Below are 26,007 nucleotides of genomic sequence, written 5' to 3'. Positions count from 1 at the left end.
TGAATTTAGCTTAAATTTTAAGCAGTCTTTCCAGTTTTGTCATTTTCTTCATCAGTCAATAAAGCGTGCTTTGCTATTGATCTTTGGTACAGCAGCTGGCATATCGTGAAAACTTGTGAAAGCATGCGAAACCATGCATGTATGTTTCGCCCTGTATATTTGACATTGTATGTTTTTTTCCAACTGAGGTCCAAAATGAAACCTTTGAAAAACATTTTTAAAAAATTATACATAAAATATCATAAGGGGTTGAAAATTCTTAGAAGGTGATGAAGGCTAGACCAATTCAGAACCCCGGGTGTATGCAATTGAAATGCCGTTAATATACAATAAATACCCCCCTAAATAAATATAGGCTAAACTGATTGGCTATATATATACATAGCGTTTGCTGGTTTAAAATTGATCATAATGGAAGCCTGTTTAAAACGTATTTTGAAAGTCAAACACCTTACTTCCGGTACCTGCCCTATACTAACTTAACAGAGTACCTTTATAAACTGTGCGTTTTCCTTCCATGCCGCTGTGTCTGTGCGGAGGGTTTCCGTAACGGTGGCAACAGAAGCGGCTCCCTCGCGGCCGAACAACCGTTGCCCCTCTAGCCTCCCTCCACGGCTCAAACATGGCGATGAGCCTCATGGAAATGATCAAGTTTGTGATCTTTCGGGCGGTCACTGGTTTCTGCTTTTTGATCTTTCGCCTGTTCGCCCCTCAAAGATCTCATCTGGTCGGGAAGAAGGTCCCGCCCGTCAGCGACCCTCTGCTGCTGATGTCGGCGAAGCAGCTGGCAGGGAAGATCCGGAGAAGAGAGGTGTGTACCTGGACAAAACAGTCCACAACAACGACCGGTTTAACCACCTTTACCTTCTCTTTACTGTAGTTACCACTCACTAGTGCAGGTGTATGTTTGTAAGGAATCATTTAAATTAGAAAGACAGTAAAATAGCACATTTGTTGTGACATTTGGACTACATTGGTGAATTTCTAAAAGAGAAAAAAACGCACACATCTCATTTGTAAGTTAAAGCACTTTTAGCAGATTTTAAGTCTGTTTTCTCCCTACAAATTTTACTTTCTTACATTGTTTCCACGAGTCAAAAATAGCACCTGTGGAATAACTGCACAATTTCTACTTTTTAAGATGGCATTGAAAGTACAGTTATTTCATAACTGAAAAAACCCAAATAAATAAAAAATTCGAACCTCGAAAACATTTGATTAAATGCAAAATGAAATACAAAGATATTTCATTCACTGCAGAAAGAAAAATTCACCTAAGGAAAATATTTTACAAAGAAAGTGAATTATTCTAGGTAGAAGGGATTTTCACATATTGTGATTTTTTTTCTGAAAATCAAATGTTAATTACATTTTGTGGAGTTTTTTTTTTTTTTTGCCTTCAATTTACAGTTGACTTTCAGGGCCACCATTATTGTTTTGTAGTAAATTAAAAAAAAAAACATTTGTATCACATGGGAAGTAGCTGCTGTACAACAGCCATGCTGCCATTTTTATGAAGACAAGTTATGTGGGATGCTATAGCGGTAGTTGATGAAGTATGTTAAAGTAATTGCTAAAGGTTGCTAAAAGATGTTACAGATATTTAAAGGGGGTTAGACAAAGTAATCAGCTATGAATATTTTTTAAAGCTATTGTAATGAGTTTCTATCTGGTTACAAAACACAATTTATAATATGTGCCTCTTTAAGATCTACAAAAGGAAACAAGACAATGTGCAACAAACTGGGCAGCTTTCATGTCGTCATTTGTGATGTATTGACCTGTTGGAAGGGGTAGGTGTCAGTCAAATGGAGTAACTACAGGCTAGAGCTTTTCAAAAATATTTTGCATCACAAATATTTTCAAGGAGTTACACATTGAGTGTTAAAATTTATCAGGCTAAGGCGGTTTGCCAGAGGAAACACCTGACACATGTCCAGGACAAAATCAGCATATAGGTAAGATGTAGCACATCATCCACAGGGGGCACCAAAATCAACACAAACTGAAATATTCTCACAGGAGCTTTAATAATTTTAAGCCTTAAAGAACTATCAGATATAGTGTGAATAGTTTTACATTTATTTTGATATGTAAACCCTTCTTAAATTATAACTTTTGTTTTTAGGCCTTTTTTTCTTACATGTTTAAACCCTGTAATTAATAGGTTAGATGAGAAACTAACCTTTAAAAACTGCACTATGTATTTACATATTTACAAAGCATTTGTAAATACATCTCTGCATTCATCCTTTTCCATTTTATGTGAAGTTGTAATGCTGATGTCTTGAATGCTCATTATATTGCAGTAGCCACAGCAGTCAAGTATGGCACTATTACTAGCAACCACTACTGTTTTAGAGTAAGAAAGAAGAACATTGTGCTGTTAGCTAAGAGTGAAGTGCAAGTGAAAGCTTTCAAAACTTTATTTTAATCTGTTCACACATTTAACACTGTGCTATTTAAACTTAGCTGTTGTGTCTGAAAGTGCAATACATTACCCACTCAGCAGTAACATAAAGAATGGAACTAGCCAAAAAAAAAAAAAAAAAACTACTGTTTTACAGTGGGAAGGAACACTGTGCTGCAAGCAAACCTCACGCTAGCAAAATAACATTTAAGTTTTTTTGTCTGCACATTTCTAGGCTGTATTTACAACAAAGGATTAAAAAAGAGTGAAAGAAAAAGGCTGCTAGCCAAGCTGCTGCTAATGTTAGCCTAGCTTGTGTCATTATGCTTAGCAGAAGTGAAAAAAGGAAAAGAGCATTTTACTGAAGTTAAAGTACTGTTTATTTTTTAAAAATTGACATGCATAGAGTTAGAAGTCCTGCTCTTTAAAACAATCATAATTGGAAAAGAAGAGATGTTCTGTTGAATTTTGTTGCCTTCTCTCACACCAAAATGTCAGGACAGGCTGCTAGCCAAGCTGTTGCCTACAAGTACAAGGCTATTAAAGTCAAGTAAAAGTACCATCTATTGTATTTATTAAAATTTACATGTGTAGAAGTAAAAGTACAGCTTATTGAACTTCTTAAATGAAAAGTATTTAACCCATCCATTATTCATCCATCCATCTTTTTCCGCTTATTTTAAATACTGAGTAATGAGTAGCTGAGGAGTTGAATGGTAAAATATGATTGTTCCTTTTTGGCTCTAAAAACATGAGAATATGGATCTTAACTTAGGTTGTTTGGGTAAAGTTACACATTTATAATAAAGTGAAATGCAACCACTGTTTAAAGATGTGATGAGGGACCATTCTCTAGCTATGTGCTACCGTGAAGTCAAAGCTAACAACTTGCCAGCTTTGAGTTGACAGAAAGCTACAACCACTGGAGTTTGAGTTGTTTTTTTAACTCAGTAATGGATGTTTTCAAAAAAGTACAATACTTCCCCCAAAATATACTTTAAAGTAGAACTAATGATTTAACACATACTCATAAGAGTACCCAATTAATTAAATTGCAGTAATGTGAATTAATGTAATTAGTTATTTTCCACTCCTAGTTCTCAGTTTGTTTGAATTTTCTTCTGTGAACTGAGCCAGCCAGTGATCTCAATCATATCATTCTCATAAAAAGTTTTCAATAAAGTATCTAGCTTTTGGTAATTTTATGTATATTTTCATTAACTCTAGTATCTAAAGGTACTATTTATTGATTTATTGACATTTATTGACAAAAAACTAAAACTCAAGTTTAGTATCTGTCTGCAACTGGCTAGAAAAAATGGTTTAAAAATGTCAAAGTGTAGGGCAAACCTGTTTTATAACTTAGCCGCAGGCAAACACTGACAGCAGATTTTTTTCCTCCAAATCTGGCTGTTCGTCTTGTTCCCTTGCTGTGATTTTTGTGTGAGTGTGAGTGTGTTTCTGTAAGTGTGTGCTCTCATGAGTCTAAATGATGTGTCTCTGCAGGTTACAAGTGTGGAGGTCGTGCAGGCTTACATTGACAGGATCCAGGAAGTCAATCCTCTTCTGAATGCTGTTGTCAAAGACAGGCAAGAGAGAATCATTAATCCATGTGCATTTCTTTTTAACATATAGAAGTTTTGTGTGCTGTGGAGTTAATTTGCCATTAAGCCCAGTGTTGGAAAAAGAATTGTCATTCATTAAGATAAATGAAAATAGTTTTACCAGGTAGTTGCTGTTGCAGGCTTATCAAAATTGAAGATTTGTAACATTTTTGAAACCACTTTCAGTACATTTTTAAATGCTAATTTTCTTACAGCTTTGCTTTAGTACAAAATGTCCTTGTGCCGTCACCTGTAAAGACACATCTTTCTTATATAACAACTCGTCCTCTGTACAAAATGTTCTTTTGCCTTCACATGTCAAATATGACACATCTCTTGACTCAGGCATTTTCCGCTTGAAATTATAGTGCTTTTGTCCCGGGGGGGTGGGGTGGGGATTTGTCTGACAACCAGGTCAAAGGAATTCTGGTAGGAAAAAGGCAAATTCCATATGTATGAAGTGACAGCTGGACATGCTCTATCATTAAAGAGCACCTAAACCCCAGACTCCATCCTGGGATTTCAAAAGTGCTTTTTGAACACTATGGAAAGCACTGGGTGGGGATAAGGCACGCCAACTTACTCACACTTTTTACCATCTCCATCAGCCACAACATTTAGCAGCCTGTGCTGCTTTAGCTGATTTGGTTGTTAGCTATAACGCCATTAACCATCCAAGTTAGACTTACCATAAGCTGCTTGAGAGTGAAACGATGGTATGCTCCTGTAGAAGGAGTAGCAGCCTCTCCTGTGTTCTCAGGATTGTTTTAAGAAAAACAGTTTATTCATGATGTTGTGGAAAAGAACTACACTACCCACAATCCTAGAGTATCACAGTGTCATCTCTAGTTGGTGGAGCCCACTGGTACCTATGAATTCACAACTATCTGTTGCTGCTACTACTGAAGTCATGGAAAAAGTGGGTGGTAACTATTGAGCTGTACAGTGACGAAAGCTGGCACCACGTCATGTCAGCCAATAGGAAAATTTAGTTGCAGTAGCAGGTTTCATCCTGTAGAGGGCAGTTACAGTGCATTTTTCTAAGGCAATATGTAGAGTTTAAATACTTTGCCCTTTTTAAATACCGGGCCCTAATTGATCAGCAATACTGCTAAATGCAAATACACATTGATTTCCAACTGAAAAAAATTAGTTGGGGTTAAATGAAAAATTTGAAATTAGCAGAATCATCATCTATTAAAATCTTAACAAAAAAATCAAATATGTATTCAATAAGGGAGCATACATCAAACATCTTCTTTATGGCGTTCCCTTCTGAATTAGCATTGAGTCACATTATTATTTTTTCTCCGCCCAGGTTTGATGCAGCCCTCCAGGAGGCGGCCCAGGCAGACAAGCTGATCGAGGAGGAAACTGATGGAGAGGAGGTGCTGGAAGACCGGCTACCTCTTCTTGGAGTGCCTCTCTCTGTCAAAGAGTCGTATGCTGTCCAAGGTAAACTGCCGGAAATCTGATCTCCTGTCAGTGTCAGTTACTTGACACCAGACCCTTTACTATGATTGCATACATCAGATAACCTGTAAACAAGTCTCTGGTAACCTATATGCACCTATATTGCTCAGCTGAAAACTTTAAACTTCCTTCTAAATACTTGCTCAAATGCTCAAAATGAAAGTGTAACCAGCATCTTAATATGATATAGAATATAATTATATATGATTAAAATATATATATGCAATTATTGTCCGTCAGGTATGCCTTACACTGGAGGTCTGGTCGCCAGAAAGGATATTGTGGCTACCGTTGATGCTCCACCTGTAGCCTGGCTGAAGAGAGCAGGCGCCATCCCAATAGGTGTCACCAACACTCCTCAGCTGTGCATGTGGGGAGAGTCCCACAACCACCTGTATGGCATCACCAACAACCCGTACGACCTGTCAAGGACACCAGGAGGGAGCTCAGGTTGGAGGATCATTTTGTTTGAATCAGGGTTCAAAGTCAAGAGGCAGTTGTTCACTGCAGCTTATTGCTGGAGTGTCTTTGTCCCCAGATCTGGTTTGGCCTGATGATCAAATTACAGCAGACAGCAGACACACAGGCTCGGCTCCTGTCTCCTTAAAGGGAGACCACTCTGACTTTGCTCTGCAAAATTCTGCTTGCAGGCATCAGAAATCTTAACACCCAAGCTTCTGCTGAGAAAATAAAATGCCTTTGCTTTCCATATGATAGTTTCAATTAGGCCGGGATGTACTTACTATTAACTACACGGGCATGGATGCATCATGGCTGCCATGTGTCCCCCGCGTCAGTGAGGCAGTGTGGAGGAAGAGGGTGTGTAAAAGTCAACAAAGACGCAGACAATAACAGCTGAAAGTTTTTAAGACAAAGTAATAAAGTCCACAAAGTTCCCTATCTTTATGATATGGTCTCACTTAAAAGCAGTGTTAATTTTGACAAGTAAGACTAAACATGTTTTCTACCAGGAAGACAAGACTAAGACTAGCTAAAAATAGATCTTTGGTGATAAAAACTACAGTAAAGAACATTTAGCTTTTGTCAAGGAGACTAAAATGTTAGAGCTGGGCTGCTGGACACTCAAAATCCACAATAATTATACACTGAAGATATGATGTCAGTATTTTTATCTATGTTTTAATGTCATTAAATTTAATTAATAGGAGTGTTTACAGTTTTATTATTTCTACAATACTTCCAATTAAATCAGTTAAAAGAAATGTCTTGACTTTAGATGATGACTAAAATAAAGGACTTTTTAAAAACGAAAACTGGACGAAATGTTTTTGTGTTTTCATTGACTAAAAGCAGCGAAAATGTCTAAAATATGATTAAAACTAAAAGTAAAAATCACTTTGATCTTAAGACGAAGACTAGTTTAAAAACAGCTGCCAAAATTAACACTGCTGCAAAAGACAAGGATGTTAGTCAGACCCTCTGGGATGGATAAATGCTGTTTAAGGAGTCGATGTTTAAACCTATAAAATAATGAATGTAAGATTGGTAGTACGGTTCAAAAAGCGACCATGTACACTGATGACATTCAGCTGAGTACCTTTGTATAAGTTGAGTTTTTCATTCAGTACAGTTCAGTCAGGACCACTTTGTCAAGAAAAAGACATGATTTGTGGCAATAAATTTCTCTTTATTAGCAGTTATAATATTTGGTGGTGTGGCTGTCTGGGACCCCCTTGCCTTTCCACAAGCCTATGTAGAAAGCATCAAGCAGGAACAGCATGCATACTTGCTCTTCCTTTGCCTACAAGGAAAGCCTGAGGCAGGAAGAGAAGCAGCAATGAAACAGAGCAGAGCAGATTTCAGTGACAACAGAATGGCATTGATTAAGTCAGATATAGCATAGAGGAGGAGCTGGGGTGGAGGAGGGCTGCAAAAAGCAGCTTGCAGAAGGAGCAGCAAAGCATAGCCATGCTAGAGCAGTTAAAATATGCCACGAGCATCCTTAGAGCGAATCAGCTGGCCATTGGCTGAAGAGGGCTTGCATGAGATCAGCTGATCTCAATTATATGGCAGTGCTGGTCTCCATGGCTAACACTATACGCTCAATTTCTGCTGAAGATATACTGACAAATCAATGAAAAACCAAAAAAAAGAGACATTTGGCACTGTCACCAATTAAACCGTTACACCGTGAGCATCAGGAGGAAAATGTTGGAAAAATCAAGCGCAGATTATGCTTATTTGACCTCGGGTCATCAGTTTGAGCTGATCTGCTGTTACTATTGATTAGTTATATTTGTTGTTGCGCTCAGAGTTATCAGCATATTCACTGTCCATGTTGATAGTTTACATCCCACACAGGGTAGCTGTATAGGGCCTGAGCTCTTTTGTGTGTCAGCTATTGCATAAAGGCAAGTATATTAACTAGAACAAGGGTGCATACATGATCACAAGGTGAAGCAACTAGTTTACTGCACAAGTGCACATTAGCTTACATGTCCTTATTTATGGTTGAAGCTATAAATACAACGATAACGGTTAGCTACGTTAGCTAGAGTCTTTTCATTACTAAGATTGTTTTCCGTCTCCAAAGTTCAGCATCTGCAGCAGAAGAATATTGTAGCAAAGCAAAGTAGATAGACAAATACTAAACTAAAGATAGACAAATACTGACATTTGTGGTAGACACTTGGCTACCTTAGCAGTCAGTACTCAGCCAAAGGAGCATGCTAATGCTTGGTGAAAATAGATAACTTTTCTTATATCTTAGTTCATGAAATTCAACAATCATCAGTCCGTACTGCTTGTCCCAAACAGCTGTTACTTCACATGAGCATGGTAAGAAAGTTGTCAGCAAGCAGTTTTAGTCATATTTCTAGTCAACCAAATTAACTCTGCCTTTCAGATTAGCTGACTCATCTCTGGTGTCCTCTTCCTCAGGTGGGGAGGGCAGCATTCTGGGCGGGGCAGGCTCTGTCATCGGCATTGGCTCGGACATCGCTGGTAGCATCCGCATGCCAAGTTTCTTCAATGGAATATTTGGCCATAAAACCACTCCAGGTAAGATAAATTTAATATTAAACCCATATTAATCAATGCTTTTGTGATTGAGTTCTTTGTTTCATTCACAAAAGATAGAATAGATACAGTTGTCACATGTTCCTGCAGGTGTTGTGACCTCTGAGCACCAGTACCCTCCTTCCACTGGCAGACAGGAGGAGTATGTCAGTAACGGTCCCATGTGCCGTTACGCCGAGGATCTACTTCCAGTGCTGAAGATCATGGCAGGGCCAAATGCTCACATGTAAGAAACACGATAGCTCCTGTCTCTAGGGGGAGGATTTACTGAGGGCCTTTTGTTCCTCTTCAACACTCACATACCAACTTCACCTCTGTTGCCAGAGAGGCTTCTTGCACGCAGAAAACCCAGTGCTTTAAAAGTACATCTTGCTGTATGAAAAAAGTGTGTATAGGCAAATTTGAAAGATGCAAACGTAGCTGTCATCAGGAGCCTGAAGGCCATCTTAACTTGAATTGCATGTTGAATAATCTGCACCCTGTACCAAAATATGCTCAAAAACATATAACCAAGACAGAAGAAGGGAAAAAAGTCATCGCTAGGAATAAGTGATGGTGTCTCTATTATGTAAGTAACAGTAAGCTAACCATATTAACATTTTTTTTTTAAAACCATATAATTAAATTTCATTGGCAGTTTCCTCAAATTCTCTCCTTTTACTTAATTTCTTTGTCAAACATGAGCTCCAGTTGACTCAATCAAGTGTTTCAAGATTCTTTTAGTCATCTTGTGAAGAATTTGGTCCCAAGCAGAAAAGAAAAAAGCAGAACAAAGCAAAAATCCAAATCACTGCTTTCATTCCTCTTGAAGAAAATTCCTGAGGGCATCCATAAGTAGGACAGGTGTTCACCTGTTACATGACTTTGACAGGTCTGGGCCACCCTTCGGCTCCACTTGTCAAATGCTACAAATTCTCTTAAATTTGCTTGTTCGTGAGAATCAGTCTGGTCAGGCAAGCTTTTGTCGGGGAAAGGTGAGAGTGAAATGTAAAATTTGTTAGCAAATTGAATAAGAGTTAAAATACCTTTGTTTTTGTGTTCACAGGTTGGACTTGGACAATAAAGTTGACCTGAAGACACTGCGGTTTTTCACTATTCCTCATGACAGCGGCGCACCATTGGTGTACCCCGTCAGCCAAGAGCTCATCGACATCCAAAAGAAGGTGTGCATGCATTTTTCAAACAACTTAAAATCTGGGTAGACTAGTGGGATTTAATTACCTAGTAGATACTTAGTAATCTAGTTACATGTAAATTTAGTAATAAGTACTCAAGAATAAGGTTGTAATTACCAAGTTATAACTTGGAAATATCACAAAGTAAGGAAGTATTTATCCATTAATAATGTATTAATAATCAAGTTATTCCTTATAATATTGTGGCATTTCTCTGTAATTAGGTGGTATTTTACTAAGTAATTTCTTTGAAATAAATGATGGAGGATGATAATCCCCAGGTAATTTCTATATTTTGGCCCACTAAAATAGTGAGTCCTTCCTGAATAATTTTAAGTAAGTAGTTACTTTTAGGTAACTTCTGAATGCCTTCATTAATTATTATTTTTTAAACTTCCATTATATTTCATTAGTATTTTCTTGGTAATTTCTGCCTATCAGCCCACTAAATTAAGTCCTTCCCCCATAATTCCCATGTAATTTTGAGTAGTTCCTTAATGCCTTCCCTCAAAAATGTAGGTTTTTTTTTTTTTTTTTTGGTCATTTCTGAATACGTTCCTTCAGAATTCACATGCAACTTACATGGAAAAATTTTCATCATTTTTCTAAGGAGTTCCTTGGTAAATTACCAACCTGATTACTAGAAAATTGTCACAATATCATGAGGAATTACTTTAAAATCAATACATCATTACTAGGTAAATAGGTCCTTAGTATTACCTGATTTCTGAGCTATTGCTTGAAACATTCCCAGGTATTACTAAGTTATTAAAACATTATTCTTCATAAATTACTAGATAATTAATCTGAAATGTAATTAGGGCCCACTATAAAAGAGTGTTACCCAAATCTTTTAAATGAGGACATTTTTAGACTTTAAACCCCGGTGCGATCTCTTCCTAAGGTGGTGGAACGTTTGGAGGAAGACCTCGGAGTCAAAGTTGAAGAGGTACATTTCCCTGAGCTCCGCTACAGCGTCCAGATGTGGAACACCTACATGGGCCTTCCTGATAACGATGGAAAAGTAAGTCCACCAGCTGAAAGCAAAGGTTAAAGTAATTGTCCTGCTAGTAAAATGAAGATAAACAGGTAAGACTGAAAGGATACGTGCTTTGGTTGCCGTGCTGTCATGGCTATCAGTCTAACACGACATGTGAAGAAAATGTGAGTCACAGTCACAGCAACTGTTGTTGTCAGCTGACAAGAAATGCTGCGCTAACCTGTTTAGCTGCAGGGAACGCAAAACCACACTCAAACACACACTCAGCTGTACTTTTCTACTTTATATTATCAGGTTAAACTGATTTTGGCAAATTATTTGAGCTCTCAAGGCTAGAGCAGGATGTCATTTCTATTTATAAGAGGAGAGCTGCCACAATTTACAGTACTACTACATTATATTAAATTTCTCTTATTTTTGGACAGAATTGGAATTAAAAGCTAATGTCTAGGCAGCAAATCTTAAGGAAAATTCAACTAAAAAGACATAAAATTCTCCAGTATGTATATATTTTTATAAATGGTCAAGACTGAGGCATAATCTTCTTTGATTGTCAGCTGATCACTCCAAACAGCCCATTGTTGTAAATGTGGCACTTCAAGAACGCTTTAAGGGATCTTGTTCAAACTTGTCTCAAGACTTAACTGATAAGATATCAGAGCTCAAAGGTCTAGGTTATTGGACCTCATTTCAGTCCCTTGCTTGTGAATGAAATATCTCAAGAAAATTTCAGGAAATTTCCTTTAATATTTGCTCAAATGTCTACTCTGACCCAAGGTTCAATCGAAATATTTTTAGTTCAAAAGTCAGCATAATTGGGCCTCATATTTATCCATTGTTTATGAACAAGATAAATGGCATAGACAAAAGTATGTGGCCACCCCTATTAATTGTTGAATTCAGGTGTTTCAGTCAGATCTGTTGCCACACCTAGCCATGCAGTCTTTTGCAAACATTTGTGATTCCAAAAATGGGTCATTCTGAAGAGCTCAGTGACCTCAAGTGTGGTACTGTGATGGATGCCACCTTTGTAATAAGACTTTTAAAAGATTTTATCCCTGCTGGATATTTCAAAGTCAACTGTAAATAGTATTATTATAAAGTGGAAGCATTTAGGAACAACAGCAACTCAGCCATGAAGCATAGAGAGTTCAGAACTTCCACTGATGTAATCAACCCTGGTTACACTGAGGGCACTTACACAGGTTAGAGTCAGCAGAATGACATTGATCAAATTACTCATAAAGGCATGTGTTCAAACCGATAAGAGCACAACTCTATTTTTGTTTTGGTGATAGAGTATTTCTGAAACTCAAAAATAATCCTGTAAAAATTAGATGTTTTTTTTTTTTGCAGGCTCCCGAGCCATTTAATGTTATTTTGGGGGAACCAGGACCACCTGTGAGGCCTTTGTGGGAGATGGTGAAGTGGTTCGTGGGAAGATCTAATCATACTTTTGCCTCCATCTGTAAGTTCATTCCTTTGTCAAGCCTTTATTCATTTGTTAGTAGTTAATTGTTTTAACAAATAAAATAAGATGTTAATTACGTCTTATAAATCTGAAAATTATCTGTTAAACCTATTAAGTAAATAATCATAATAAGTTGAACCAAAGAACATTAACAATTTATCAAGTAGTTTAAGAAAAAGTGTCTACTCCAAATAATACTGTACCTTTTTTTAGAACATTTTCAAAGATTTATTTGATAATGAGCTTGAAGGGTGCTCCACAAAGGCAAATCCAGTGGGGACCACCTGGGACAGCCAGGGCCCCACCTTGAAACTTGATTGGCCATCCCAGTGACCTAAACTATGATTGGTTTTTAGTCTTGTCAGAGGTGGAACTTGACTGTCTTGGGCTATAGAGTGGTGCAGGAATGAGTCCTAAAACGCATAAGCTAGTTAGCACTTTAGCACTTCTGCTTTCCTCATCTGAAAGTCAATGGGATTTTTGAACGAGTTTTCCGTTAAATGCCTGAATAAGGTCTGTGGTGAACACAAGCTCAAGAAAGTTTAATGTTTTATCCTACAACATAAAATAAATCTGAAAAGTGCCCCACCTTTGAATTGTGTATCTCTTCATGTCTTAATAAAGGCGATTGCTAAAAGACAGCTAACAAGGACTACAGTGTTTGTTGGGAAGCCTATACGTCATCATCCGAAGCGCTGGCAACTGAGCCTGCCATTCACTTGTATCCGCTGGTGATGACGTTAAATTCAGTTAACCGTGTTGTAGTTCAATATAGCATGACGTCAGCTTTTTGCTTTAGTCAGTTAGATTAACGAACCAGATATGATGCTTATATTATCAATTTATGAAGGTTATCTTTATGAACAACACGTCTAAGTTACATAAACTGTTATTAGACACAGAGATAATTTTCAGCAATAATCCAAAAACCCATTGAAAAACCCTATAGGCTCAACGCCGAGGAAACCCATGCGACGCGAACTTCGGGGTTTGCCTACAAAATTACGCTGTGAGCTATTGCAATTTTCATAGCATTTATCAATTTTTAGCTAATTCATACATTTAGCACATTAGCCTGTTTTCAATGTCTTTTCACTTTATCAAGCATTTCAGAAAACTTAATATTAAACTTTAAAAAAATATTTCATTGCAGATATCAAGTAAAACATAGAGAATGAGTAGGCACAGTTTATCTGAGCAGCCTCAAAAAAAGGAAACAGCAGCCATACATCTGTAAACATCTTAAAGCTATAAACAAGACTATTTTGGGTGTTTGCTGTTTTCAGGTCTGGCCCTGCAGGAGATGACCAACTCCAAGGCCTCACCGTTTATCATTGAGCAGAAGGAGACACTGCAGAAGAAACTGGAGGAGCTGGTTGGGACTGATGGTGTTTTTCTTTACCCCACCCATCCCAGGGTGGCTCCAATAACCCACCACCCACTCTTCAGACCCCTTGATTTTGCCTACACCGGTAAGCCCACTGTTTTGTTAGCTTATATTTCATTATGGTCCTAAAACTGTAAGTATTTACTTTCATTTCTTATTCCGCCATGACAGCAATGTTTACTAAAGATGGAACAAGTAGGGTTTTGTTTCATGGATGACTTTCACATAATGAGGGAGAAAAGCTGTTAAAAGTGACCCCCCTGGTTCATTCTTGCAAATGCTTTGCGAGTAGCTTGCAGTACTTCCCCTGTATTCCTCATCCTCACCTCACCTCAGTGTTTAGCCATCTTTCTCCTCCCTTTTCCCTCTCTAGGTGTTATAAATGTCCTCGGCCTGCCAGTGACCCAGTGTCCTCTGGGTCTAAATGAGGACGGTCTCCCCCTTGGTGTGCAGGTTGTTGCCGGGAAGTTGCAGGACCGCCTGACCCTGGAGGTAGCTCTCTACCTGGAGCAAGCTTTTGGAGGCTGGAAGGAGCCCATAGCCAACTGAAACCACACACACACTCACATACTGACAGCCGTTACCAAATCTCCAGACCGGAGCTGTATGATAGAAGAATGTCAAGAGGACACTTTATCTGCCATGCTGCCTGCCGTAGTACACAAATAGGTACAATCTGATTGTTGAACATTTGTGGAAGAGATTATTTTCACTAGTGACTAATAATAATGATATTTTTACTTTTACTGGGTTCAGTGACTGTTGCGTCATGAACACAAGCTTTAATTTTTTTTTTTATTTGGAAGTATGTTAAATTGAGCATTCCCATTAGCAATCAGGGCTTTTATGCTTTTACAGAAGTGTTTTTTGAATAAATCTGCTCACCTTACATTGTTTTAAAAGTGTACTTACATAGGTCATATTATGACAAATTAAAGCTTTTAAATGTTGAGCACACGTGCTCAGATTCTGTGAAGCACAGCTGGTTCTTTGCTGGTGTTACATGACTCTGTATACATTAAAGAATCATAAAGGTGTCATCTGATCCTGTGCTGAAAGGTTCAGCTCATCCAGAGGTGACAATCATGTGGGGTCAAAAACAACCAGGTAGACGTTTACTACAAGTGTGTGTGTGTGTGTGTGTGTGGGGGGGGGGGGGGGTTACTGTTGAAAACGATGTAATTGTACTGGGCAGTGAAAAAACTTTAATTCACTAACAAAAATTTGCAAAACCAGCTGTGTGGTTTTGTGAATGTTGCATAATGGAAATTTATGGATTGTGGTGCCTGTTTTCTGCTGCAAACTTTGGTTTAAGCTGATTAAAAAAAGAGAACTTGTTTGAATCCTTTCTGTCCTTCATGAATTTGCAACACATTTTAAGTCAAGGCCTTCACAAAGTGCAATCAAATTAAGGTGAAATCGAGTAAAGAAGCCTGGTTTGATAATTGAAACAAGGGGGTTTAGCTTTTGAAGACAACAGATGTTATTTGTCTGAATCACTAATAAAAGAAAAAATATGTTGTTTTTAGCCATTTTATCTTACTGTTTCATGATGATATGGACTTTTTTACAATAAAAGTTTTTAAACATAATAAATGGGGACTTTAATTTGCATCTTAACATTTTGTATGACATCAATTTATGTTACTTTTTTTAATCCACCACCAAAGAGAAAGAATACACAACTTTTGTACTCATGGAAAAGTTCTGTTTCTGTGGTTAAATTCAAACTGTTTTCAGGGGCTGGAGCCTACCAGCTGTCATTGGGCGAGAAACAGGGTATACCCTGGACTGGTCGCCAGTAAATTGCAGAGCTGATATATAGAGACAGACCTAATGAGCATGTCTTTGGTGGTGGGAAGAAGCTGGAGTACCCACAGAGAACCCATGCATGCACAGGGAGAACATGCAAACTCCACACAGAAAGGCCCTGGCCAGGAAGCGTACCAAGAACCTTCTTGCTGTGCTAACCCCTGCGCCGCTTTTGAAAGAGAAACATTTTACAATCTGAAAGAGCTGCAGTGACCTTTGAAAACAGCAAGGTAGGTCTCTTCTCTTCTCCCCCTACTCTCTAAAGCTCAGTAATGAAATCACTCAATTTTCTTAAACCTGGGTATAAATTAAGTTTACAGATGCAAATTTGTGTTTTTCTTTTCATCAAGGTTCATGTGTGGGTTTCTCTTTGCTTAAACTGTGGTTACACTAGAAAAAGTGTCCTACTTTCAATGTAACCCCAGCCAGTATAACTGCTGAAACTGCTCAATTATGGCACAAACTTCGACTTTAGTGATACTGAATTCCAGATCAGCAATCGTTTGTGAAGCTCAAACGTGTATAACATTTGTTGTGCTACCTCGAGAGACAGTCACCAGGTCTGACTCCTCAAAAACAGTTTTTCCACATAACTTTTGTTAATGAACAGCTGCCTCTCTGTCATCTTCTTTAGTTCTCACACTTAAAACCAACCAGAGTACATGCCATGGCTCCTCAGGTTATCAGTAATCATTGAACCTTGATTATCTTGTTTTTTATGTTTTGGAAAGGCAAATATTGATTGAATTTAAAACTTGATTTATCACCCAGCACTAGTAGCTCTAATCACATGTAGTTGTTTTAAAGTACAACAATCACAGTTATTAATTCACACAACTTTGGTGCTGGGATGTCTCTTTTTGAATAAACTGCATTTGTCAAAACACAAAGGTAAGATGTCAAATATTTTATGTGAGTATTAAATGTCTAAATCATTAAATATTCAGTCATTTTGGAGCAAAATCATCACATTTAACTTGGAGCTTGTACTGTATGTTACTCTAATATTGTTTGGTCCTTGAGGTCATAAAAACTGAGTCGGCACCTTACATCACATCTGGATTTTTGAAATGTTAAAATACACAAATATAGTGAATGAAATAAAATGACTGTTAATACACTAAGTCTGACAAATTTTCTCTAAAAAATTTAATTGAGAAGACTTAATTTTAACTTCCAGTTTTTGTATTCAACTTAAGGTCATAACTAAGCCGTGTGTGCTGAAATTGTTAAATCATGTGTTCCTGTTAATGCCCAGCATTTGTAGAAACTCTCCCAGGCATGTTAGCTAGCTTGTGATTATATTAAAGAGGTGTAAATGTAGGAAGGGATCCCTAAGGTACACCCAAAGGAAAAGTTTGATTCCAAGAACCTTTAGAAAGTGAGACGGAAGGATGAGAACCAGCCCCTGGAGTCTGTTGTCACTTTATTTTCTTCCCTTCTTTTGAAAAAGGATGAAAAATTATTAAACATCTACCAGAACGCTCCAAACAGAACCGGACTCAACGTTACACCGCTCTTTGTTTTAGTCACCTCCATGATGACTGCTGAAATGTTCTCTTATTTTCTTCTCAACATAAATGACGATTCTGTTCTGAAAGGCTTAGGAGAAGCTGCGAAGTCACATTCATACAGAAAAATACAGACAGCTCGTCTTCTCTCTAAACACGCCACATGCTTATACATCAGAGTACAAATGTTGAGAAGGTGCCCTCTGACAGTAACTCCTCTGCTGACTCAGACCTGTGAATATAACTCTCCCCACCCTAACAGCAGAATCAGAGGTGACTTAAAAAGAGAAACAATAAAAGGAAAACAATCAAACAGAAAGTACAGAAATATTCTTCAAAGAATCCTGCGTTTTGGCGGTGCAGGAAAAGGGAGGACCTTTCTCTCCTTGACGATGTCTCACCTGCCCAGTGCTCCATTTGGCCCAAACGTGTCTGTAAATACTTGAACGTATGTAAACATGTTTATTCTCGTTGAGTGGATATGAAATCATGTGTGTGTGATCTGGAGTCCCAAAGCGCCTCAGGAGGTGTTGGTGATGGGTTTGTATTTCTTGAGGCGGGTCCACTGTCCTGTGGAGTAGTTCATTTCGAACACCGTGTCCACCAGCATGGTGGTGCTGCCCGTGCCGTCTGCTTTGGGCAGAACCTCTGTATGCTCGCTCAGCTTGATCTGGATGATGTCCCCCTGCTCCGGGCATGGGTTCTCTGTGAGACAACACAGGAAGCCAACTGGTTATTACTGGACTTAACTGGTTTACTGAAAAATCAGGATTATAGTTTGTACCAGTATATGACAGTGCATTCAGAAAATTTTCAGGCCCCTTTCACTGTAGCTACAATCAATTACATTTTTTTCTATCATTAATCTACACTCAGTACCTCATAATGCCTACTTACATAACGTGACAACAGAATTGTGGAAATTTCAGCAAATTTATTATAAAACAAAAACTGAAATGTCATACTGACACAAGCATTCAGACCTTCAGTGCTTTAGTGGTTAGCTGAAGCACATTTGGCAACAATTACAGCCTTGAGTCTCTCTGAACATGACACAAGCTTTTCACACCTAGGCAATTTTCTGCCATTCTTCTTTGAAAATCCTCTCTTGCTCAGTCAGGTTGGATGGGGACTGTCAGTGGACAGTCATGGTCAGGTCTACCCAGAGATGTTCAATAGGGTTGAAGTCAAGGCTCTGGCTGGGCGACATTCACAGAGTTGTCCTTTATCCACTTCTGTGTAGTCTTGGCTATGTGCTTAGAGTCATTGTCATGTCGGAAAGGGGACATTCGGCCCAGCCTGGGGTCCTGAGCGCTGCAGAGCAGGTTTTTATTGAGGATCTCACTGTACTTTGTGCCATTCAGCTTTCCCTAAACCCTGACAGGTCTCCCAGCCCCTTCCTGCTGGAACAACCCCCCCCCGCATGATGCTGCCACCACCATGCTTCACCGCTGGGATGGCATTGGGTAGGTAATGAGTTGTACCTGGTTTCCTCCAGACATAACATTTATAAGTGAGACCAAACAGTTCAACCTTGGTTTCATAGGACCAGAGAATCTTATTTCTCACAGTCTGAGAGTCCTCCCGGTGCTTTTTTGCACACTCTAAGCATGTTCCCATGTGTTTTGCACTGAGGAGAGGCTTTCATCATAACTCTTCGTTCATCGTCAACTGGCCTTTTATGAAGAAGTGGGCACCTTTCCAAATCATGTCCAATCAATTTGATTTGCCACAGTTAGACTCAAGTCAAGGTGTAGAAACATCTCAGCAACAATTTGGAGAAATGGGAGGAAACTGAGCTAACTTTCAAGTGTTTTTGCAAATGGTCTGAATACTTATGTCAATGTGATGATTCTGTTTTTTGTTTTTTTTTTTCATTTAGAATTTGCACAAAAAAATCTGGTTTCACTTTGCTTTAGAGCAGGTTTCCTTTTTCTATTTTTTTCTAATTTTTTTTCTTTGATTGATAGACATAAAAGCTAAAATGCAACTTTAGCCTTCATTACTGAACCAAATCGGACAATACCTTTCTTTCATAAAATCTATATTTTTATTGTCCTTAAGTATATTTACCTTTAGCTTGAGGGTTTGTTCTGACGACTAAGATGTATGCTGTATCAAAATTGTGGGTCAACTACTTTTGACTGAAAATGTAAAAACAAGAGGGATTACTGCTGTGTGAATCACATGTAGCCCTATGGGCTAATCACACTCTTTCTGCTGCAGCACACAAACTCTCATACTTCTAACACTTTGCTATATGCTTTAGGGATTCTTCTTCTTCACAATGCCCTTTTCAAAAGACTAGTTGGACTGATTACAAAAGAACTTACCTGTCAGAGTGACAAGATAAATATTTTAACAATGTGTCACTAAACTAGCCACAGGTGTGAGAAAAGGGAGACTCTGCTTACTAAAGCAGAAAAATGACACCAGTTTAAAGTGAGCGTTTATTTATGATACTGTAAGGTAAGTTGTTTACCTCTGGATCCAGCCATGAAGCCCAGGATGAGAGCCTTCTCTGGTCGGGTGACTTTGTTGGCTGTCTTGAACATCTCCTGGGCGGCGTACATCTGGTCTCTCTGAGAAGATGGACAACACAGCAGACATTTACAAAGGAGACCAGAGAGCCTGAACACATGCTTCTTTATTATCCTGAAATCTGATTTACGTGAAGTCTTTGAACTAAACACGCTGTTAATCTGCTCCTTACCGTGAGCGACAGGTTCTTTTTGGGCTGTGGCTGAGGAGGCGTAGGGGTCGGTGTTGGGGTGGGGGTCTGAGGTGTGGTTGGAGGCTGAGTGGGGGTCTCTGGCTGGCTGGCTGTTGCAGCTGCCGGGGGCCCGTTGTTGGCCGGGGTGGAGGCTGGCGTGCTGGGGGAAGTGGGGGTTGCGGGGTTGGCCGTGTTACTGGCGTTGTACATTGGCGTCCTCTGTTTGTACTGGCCTGGTAAGGTTGCATTGGCGCCTGCGCCTGCTGTTGCTGACTCCTCTGGTTGGCGGGCTGACTGCAGTGTGTCCCGTCCCGAACCACCGGCATTCGCTTTAAAGGCGGTTAACAGAGGAACTCATTGTGAGACATCTGTTGATGTTTTCTTGACTTTTTCAATTTTTTAATTTTCCTTTTTTTAATCTATATATCAACTTCAAGTTGGGAACTTTTTGATTGTGTTGCTTTGTGGACAAAGCGTTTACTAGTATCTTTTTCTCCTGTGTATCTGTAAGTCATGTTTGATGAAAACTCTCAGTTTTTCTTCTTGTAACAAATGCACCGCTTCTTATTATGCAAATCTAAATTCTCATTATTCAGGCATGTATGTGTGAGCAGTGAGGTGATCTAACCTGGCTGTGCCTCGGAGCTGGGAATGTAAGAGGAGGAGGGGACCATGCTGGGTGTGGCTGGTAGGTAGCTGGTTGATGGAAGAGGATTCTCGTTCAACGCCCCCAGTTTCTGAAGAGTTACAAAAAAGACACATTTAAGTGAGAGGGTAATATGAGACGAAACAGGAAAATCAAGACTGTCTGAGTGATGTAACGGAAAAAAATGCTGAGTTTAGAACCTGCGCAGATACAAGGCCAGCGGCATAGTCTGGTGTCGTGTTTTCCACCACCGCTTCTTCTTTGGCTGCTTTCTCGCCGGCTTCTGTTTCTGCAGCAGAAGAAAGGAAGATGAAATGAAAATAAACATGTTCTCTGGACTAATAAATGAGATACCGGAGCTGCAAAGCGTCATACTGCTGGAGGGTTGGAGTTATAATTACCCAAAGTCTTTCTTCTCCTCTTTGCTTCTCTTCCAGCTCCGACCGTGTCCAACTCTGAAATATCTAACAACTGCACAGGAGGAGAAAGAACGCACAAATTATTCAAGACTGCAATGGCGATGAAACACAATCTTGGCAAAATGTAGGTGCTTTTACAGAAATGACACTCACAAATAAACCAAAGGCTTATGTAGGATTAAGTTGATGGAATCAAACATTACCTTGACCCCTCTCTCCTTCCGTAGGGGCGTCCGTGCAGGGGCGATGGGTGTGCGATTACTGGGAGGGCTGAACATACTGGGGGCCGTAGGGCTGCGGAATGGCGCTTTGGGAATTCCCTTGAGAGGAGCTGTGATGCAAATATCAATGCATGTATCAGAAGCAGGCATGGATGTCAGAACAGTCGAGTATTTGCCAGCGTTTGGAATAAGAAGTGCTTTAATGAATCACGTTTTCAGCCGACTGTGCACTAGAGAGCCTAATTATGAAAATTAAGTTTAAGCTCTGAAAAATGAGGATGTGTTGATGCTTTTATTGGTCTTCGACTCACTAGTTGTGTCAATCTTTTTGACCAATCCTCTCCCTTTGGCGTGGAAAGGCACTCCAGCTGTCTTCTTTAGCTGTTGGGCTGTCTCTGTGGCTGGAAAAAAGACAAAAAAAGGAAATTTAAAAACAACTGTTTGAAAAAAGAGGCACATCCACAGTTAAAGGTTGACCTTCCAAAACACCTCTTTAAACAATAAAACTGGAAAAAAACAAATCATCAAACCAGAATGAGTTCAGATGATTTATACAATTCTAGCAGTATCTTAAAAAATATATTTATGCCAAAAAAAAAAAAGTCACAAAACATAAAAACACTTAAATTCTAGTTACGGTAATATACACTGCTGCACTTTTGAAACAGAAAATAACTCACATTTCTGTAGCAGCTCTGCTCTCAGGGTGGCACTCTTGGGCTTCCTCTTCAGTTGGAAGTGTTTGACAGGAGGTGTGAGGGGTCCCACTAAGGTGGTTAGTGCACTCTTGTTCAGAAACTGGCACTCCAGAGGAAGCATGGCAGATGCCTCGCACTCCCCCACTGCAGAAGAGAAGAAATTAACCAGGAATTCACATCAGGACAGATGCTTTAATCACTGGCCATGTCTGCTGCTCACTTTTCTGCCTGACTCAACAGTGCTCAGTGTTGGGAGAATCTAAACTGACTCACAAAATAACACAATTTTCTCTCTGAATTCAAATCAGACACTTTATTCAGCCATTTGTAGTTTTGCGTTGGAAAAGAAAACACCTTTTTGTGTATATATGGAAGGAAAACTACATTTGCCTTCACGACAAAGAAACCAACTGTGTTGAACTACCACTCCCTATGCGAGCAGATGTTTTAACTTTTCAACAGCTGGCTGCGTAAAACCACATGTGAAACTGAAAATCAGTCAAACATGGACTGGCATTTGAATTCTGTGTGGGATGTTATGCAAAAATGATAAAGAGTCAAATCCTTTGTAGTTCTCTTCACCTTCCACCAAACTTCCTGGTTGCTATAAGTTTTCTAAGCAGGTTTCATGGAGTGGAGTCAACATTAAAGTGGCTGTTGCCACTCAGTAAATAAATTAACAGAAGCTGCCACACACTCCTACCTTTCTCTCTGAGCTCTCCCAGAATATCCTGCACATTTGGATTCTGCTCCTCCAAGTCCAGATTGAGAGAGCCGGTCTCTGGGAAGGACTTGAGGATGTCTGCAACCATCAGCACCCAGGGCTCTGAATCCACCGTAGCCAACTGGATTATCTCTGACAGGGCTTCTTTCATCTGGTGAAAGAGGAGGCCAATGTTTGAGAAACCACTGTATTAAACAAAGATGAACTAAGTAAAAGAAGAAACAATGCCAATGAGATCAGGGTGTTTATTTTTCTATTTGTTTATTCTATCCAACAGAAAGAACATAAAAACATTCAAATGAACTGCATTCACTAGTTGTCTTGTTTTCCACTCTTCTGTAAAGCGACCTTGGGTCTCATGAAAGGTGCTATAAAAGTCCAAGCTATTATTATTATTATTATTATTATTATTATTAAAAACTCAGACACAAGTGGGGTTTATCACTTGTAGACTCTTCCCTGGTGTTAACTTTGAGAAATACAAAAGAGCCACCTGCTGGCTGTTTCAAAAAATATTTCGTTAACCAAAAAAAGGAAAAGCTCTTTAATGCTGAGCAATGTTTAAAAAAATTCAAGTAAATGAAATACATTTGGTAGAATAAAGAAATGTAACTATACATTCACTTGTAAATCTATGTAGACATACAGTCACAAAATTGATACTTTGTAATTGACCGCAACTATTGATTATATCTTATTTACAATCCCTGCATGTTAGCTGAACTGCACCAGCATGTAATGGTATATCAGATATTAGTTAACATCACATTTTTGTTACATTATTTCAAGAATATTTTGGTTATAGATATAATGATTTCTCCATTAACTGTCAATATTAAACTGAAATGATCTTTTGAATAAATGTGTTCAACTCTGTTAGTCAGCACCCTCCTTGCACTTTTGTTCATTAAAGAGATAAACAGATGTGAATTTAAGGGCCACTCAAGGTTAGCTAGCAGTAACTATGCTTACTGTCACAATAACACTCCAGTAATTTGTATGGACATTTTCAAGAAATTGCTTTATTTGAGAGCTATTTTAGGCTGTTTTGGTTTCGTATTTCAAGTACATTTACTTACTACGCATATATTTTGGTTACATGTTGGTTTTAGAGATGTAAGAATCCTTTTATATATTATATACACCTGACCAACACACAGCCACAACACTCAAACATCTACGCAGTTTATTGCAGGAGCGGAGCCTTCCTGAAATTTACAGGCATCATTGTTGGTTAAAAAATCCTGTTCAAAGACGAGGCTGAGGTTTTAAACTTATCAGGTCCTACCTATCCCGAAAAAAAGTGGGAGAAACAAAAAAAATGCAATCCAAACAAAAGCTCACGTCTCAGGAAGTTGATATAAAAAAGTCGTCATGACACTGAGTTTGTATGGACGTTAAATGTTCAGATTCAACTGATTGTTTTAACCCCACAGGTTTAAATACTGGGGTGAATATGTAGCATATAGTGATGACGGCTGTCTAACGTTGAAGGCATCTGAACAAGTGATATCTCTGCACGCGCGCTGGTACCGCCCTCCAGCTCACTGTTAGCTCGCTCGTGCCCATCCCACCATAATGTCTGTCTTCACTGGACCCGCCAGGCTAACGTGACCCGCCGTAGCTGGTAATCGGTTGAAAAACGCAATTTTGAGTTACCGTCAAGTTAGTAGTATAGCTACCTAACGCTGGGTTACTTTGAGTACATCTTTTTTTCACAAGTGAGGTGAAGGCGTCGGAAAAGACCGCATAAATAACGCTACTTCTTAAGTTAGCTCGCGACGGTTCCCGTTGTTAGATAGCAGGCTAGCGCCAGCTAAACAGCCCGGTAGCATCGTGAAGTCACCCGGTGGTTTCAAACATAATCAGAAAAGCAATTATCAACCTTGGAGCAGCACATGAAGGGTGTATTTCTTTCCATGGCTGGGTGGCTAAGTTTACAGCTTCTTTTACCTGTCAGGCTAACACCTAGCTAACGTGCAGACACCCACCTCGTCAACGGTCCGCCGGGGAAGATGCAGCATCCCGAGCAGCAGTTTGAGCTTCACTGGCGGCGATAAACTCGAGAAGCAAAGCCGTATGTTGTCAATTACTGACACTGTGAGCAAAGAAGCGATGCTCGGAGGCGTCCAGAGCTCGTCTGTTGATCCAAGTTTGTTGTGAAGCCACAGGCCGGTGTCGCTGTCCTTCATCGACGCCATCTTGGAAAAAGAAGTGTTTTGAGTTCGGGCATTTTAACGGGCTACCTAAGAAAACAGCCAGGACCCCGCCCACATCGGGGACAGGGGCATCAACTTTGAGTGATGAAAAGTCTCAAAGAAAAACAGGTGTATTAAAACTGAAAAATCGAGTTTTGAGTTTTGTTTGTTCATGTTTGTATCTCTCACATTAAAAGTCAAAGGGTGGATGTAAGCTCGCAAACGCTTTAAATTGAAATATTTCAAATTTTAACTGAATCCCTTTTCTTCCACGGTATTTTCAACTTATTTTTTTTTGCTTTAAATCAAATGCAAAAAGCAACACAGTGTTGCAGTTACTAAAATTAATTTGTTAGTATCAGATATTCCAGATCATTGTTTTAAACATGAAATACAAACGGGAAATCAAAGAATTGTGATTTCTTCATATATGCATTTATTTCACCTTGTCATTTTTACAAAACATTTAGCCACTTTATATTAGAAATGGGCCAGAATGTTAATTTACTTTTAAATATACTAGAGAACTTTTTATTGCATCTAAGGTATTTAAAACTACCAAAAGGGCAAATGCTAAAGTACTACAACTAAAATTATATGCACAGAATATCGACACCCTGGAATTTTCCAGAAAATGCACAATTTCTCCCAGAAAATGTTGCAATTACAAATGTTTTTGGTATACACATGTTTATTTCATTAATGTGCATTGGAACAACACAAAAAAGCAGAAGAAAAAAGCCAAAATTGACATAATTTTACACAAAACTCAAAAAAATGGGCCGGACAAAATTATTGGCACCCTTTTAAAACTGGGTAAATTATTATATTTCAAACATGTGACATTTAAACTCATCTGTGGCAGTAACAGGTGCTGGCAATACAAAAATTACACCTGAACACAATTAGAATATATAAAAGTTGACTCAACCTTTGTGTTGTGTGCCGGTGTGTGTCACACCAAGCATGGAGAAGAGAAAGAAGAGCCAAGAATTGTCTGAGGACTTCAAAAGCACAACTGTGGAAAAATATGAACAATCTCAAGGTTACAAGACCATCTCCAGATATCTTGAAATCCCTTTGTCCACTGTGCGTGATATAATCAAGAAGTTTATAACCCATGGAACTGTGGCTAATCTCCATGGATGTGGACGGAAGAGAAAAATTGACAAAAGAATGCAACGCAGGATAGTTGGAATGGTGGATAAACATCCTCAGTCACCTTCCACACAAATCCAGGCTGTCCTGCAGACTCAGGGTGCAAAAGTGTCAGCTCAGACCATACATCATCATCTGGATGAGATGAAACAGGAGACCGAGGAGAACCCCACTGCTGACAAAGACACATATAAAAGCCAGACTAGAATTTGCAAAAATGTATCTGAGTAAGCCTCAATCCCTCTGGGAGAACATTTTGAGGACAGATAAGACTAAGGTAGAGCTTTATGGAAAAGCACGTCATTCTACTGTTTACAGAAAACAGAATGAGGCCTACAAAGAAAAGAA

General features: G+C 39.0%; 2 protein-coding genes across 2 annotated transcripts; one reads left to right on the top strand and one right to left on the bottom strand.

Moving 5' to 3' along the window:
* The first annotated feature begins 539 nt into the window (after nucleotides 1-539).
* On the top strand, nucleotides 540-14,678 carry faah2b (fatty acid amide hydrolase 2b). Its single transcript, XM_041779843.1, has 11 exons — nucleotides 540-811; nucleotides 3,917-3,999; nucleotides 5,333-5,469; nucleotides 5,728-5,937; nucleotides 8,389-8,508; nucleotides 8,617-8,752; nucleotides 9,572-9,689; nucleotides 10,606-10,725; nucleotides 12,058-12,169; nucleotides 13,459-13,644; nucleotides 13,933-14,678. Exons 1-11 carry the CDS (start codon nucleotides 623-625, stop codon nucleotides 14,106-14,108), a joined length of 1,587 nt encoding a protein of 528 aa, XP_041635777.1. The 5' UTR covers nucleotides 540-622; the 3' UTR covers nucleotides 14,109-14,678.
* A 2,102-nt stretch (nucleotides 14,679-16,780) lies between these two features.
* On the bottom strand, nucleotides 16,781-24,542 carry nelfa (negative elongation factor complex member A). The gene is made up of 11 exons (XM_041778757.1): nucleotides 24,295-24,542; nucleotides 22,283-22,454; nucleotides 21,562-21,723; nucleotides 21,193-21,282; nucleotides 20,864-20,991; nucleotides 20,643-20,712; nucleotides 20,442-20,530; nucleotides 20,224-20,332; nucleotides 19,596-19,924; nucleotides 19,365-19,464; nucleotides 16,781-17,587 (listed from the first exon to the last, which is right to left on the bottom strand). The coding sequence occupies exons 1-11, from the start codon at nucleotides 24,502-24,504 to the stop codon at nucleotides 17,403-17,405; spliced, it is 1,644 nt and encodes a 547-aa protein (XP_041634691.1). The 5' UTR covers nucleotides 24,505-24,542; the 3' UTR covers nucleotides 16,781-17,402.
* Nucleotides 24,543-26,007: the final 1,465 nt, after the last annotated feature.

Source organism: Cheilinus undulatus, linkage group 22, assembly GCF_018320785.1.
Source record: "Cheilinus undulatus linkage group 22, ASM1832078v1, whole genome shotgun sequence".
NCBI classification, from domain to species: Eukaryota; Metazoa; Chordata; class Actinopteri; order Labriformes; family Labridae; genus Cheilinus; species Cheilinus undulatus.
This window is presented reverse-complemented; position numbering and strand designations above follow the sequence as displayed.